The sequence below is a fragment of the Otolemur garnettii genome, unplaced genomic scaffold (assembly GCF_000181295.1).
Source record: "Otolemur garnettii isolate 467f Iridium unplaced genomic scaffold, OtoGar3 scaffold00061, whole genome shotgun sequence".
NCBI lineage: Eukaryota > Metazoa > Chordata > Mammalia > Primates > Galagidae > Otolemur > Otolemur garnettii.
Genome location: NW_003852456.1, coordinates 2,229,658 through 2,230,324, shown reverse-complemented (window position 1 = coordinate 2,230,324; position 667 = coordinate 2,229,658). Strand labels below are relative to the sequence as shown.

Sequence of the window (667 nt, the reverse complement as noted above, 5' to 3'; positions counted from 1 at the left end):
GATTGTTTTAATAAAAATGACACTGTCACTTTGAAATGATTTAATTTCTTAAAGTGTCCTTACCTGACGAACAGTATTTTTGAAGTTATACCAATCAATTGGTTTAGTACCAGCTGAACCTCAATGGATCCGATCCATTGCCGTGATCCCACAAATGCTGCTGGTTTGTCACCGGCATCAACTAGTGCCTTAATGTATTTAAAAATATAAAAAAACAAAATCCATAAACAAGACAGCTATTAACAATTACACTTGGGGCATTTTCCCTTATTATCAACACAAAAACACTTTTTCTCTTCAGAACAGAAATAAGTCTGTGCCATGAGGTAACAATTACTAATGGCATGGTAAAGGCTAGCGAAACGTAGTTGATTATAACTAAAAATGGCATGCCCTGTACCTGCTGAATATCTCTGTGTGTTGGAATGGAGCGCTCTGTGTATCCCTGGTGTGTGAACCAGGAGCAGATAGTCTGGAGAGACCGGTAAGCACAGCCCCAGCCGTTGTCATCTACCCGATCCTGCATGTAGTGATGGTAGCTATATGTGCCCTGGACCACATATACCTGTATGAGGAGAAGAAATAGAGTGACATATTCACTTTAAGATAGAAGTACATGTGCTATGTATAACTGAGTCACATTTACAGTTCTTTTTTTTTTCTTTTT

General features: G+C 38.4%; 1 protein-coding gene across 1 annotated transcript in view; it reads right to left on the bottom strand.

The window, feature by feature from the left end:
* Positions 1 to 667, bottom strand: part of UFSP2 (UFM1 specific peptidase 2) — an 18,521-nt gene that overhangs the window by 5,017 nt on the left and 12,837 nt on the right. Inside the window, 2 exon segments of the mRNA XM_012806994.2 lie at positions 64 to 188; positions 401 to 565. Coding sequence (XP_012662448.2) covers positions 64 to 188; positions 401 to 565 — 290 coding nt within the window.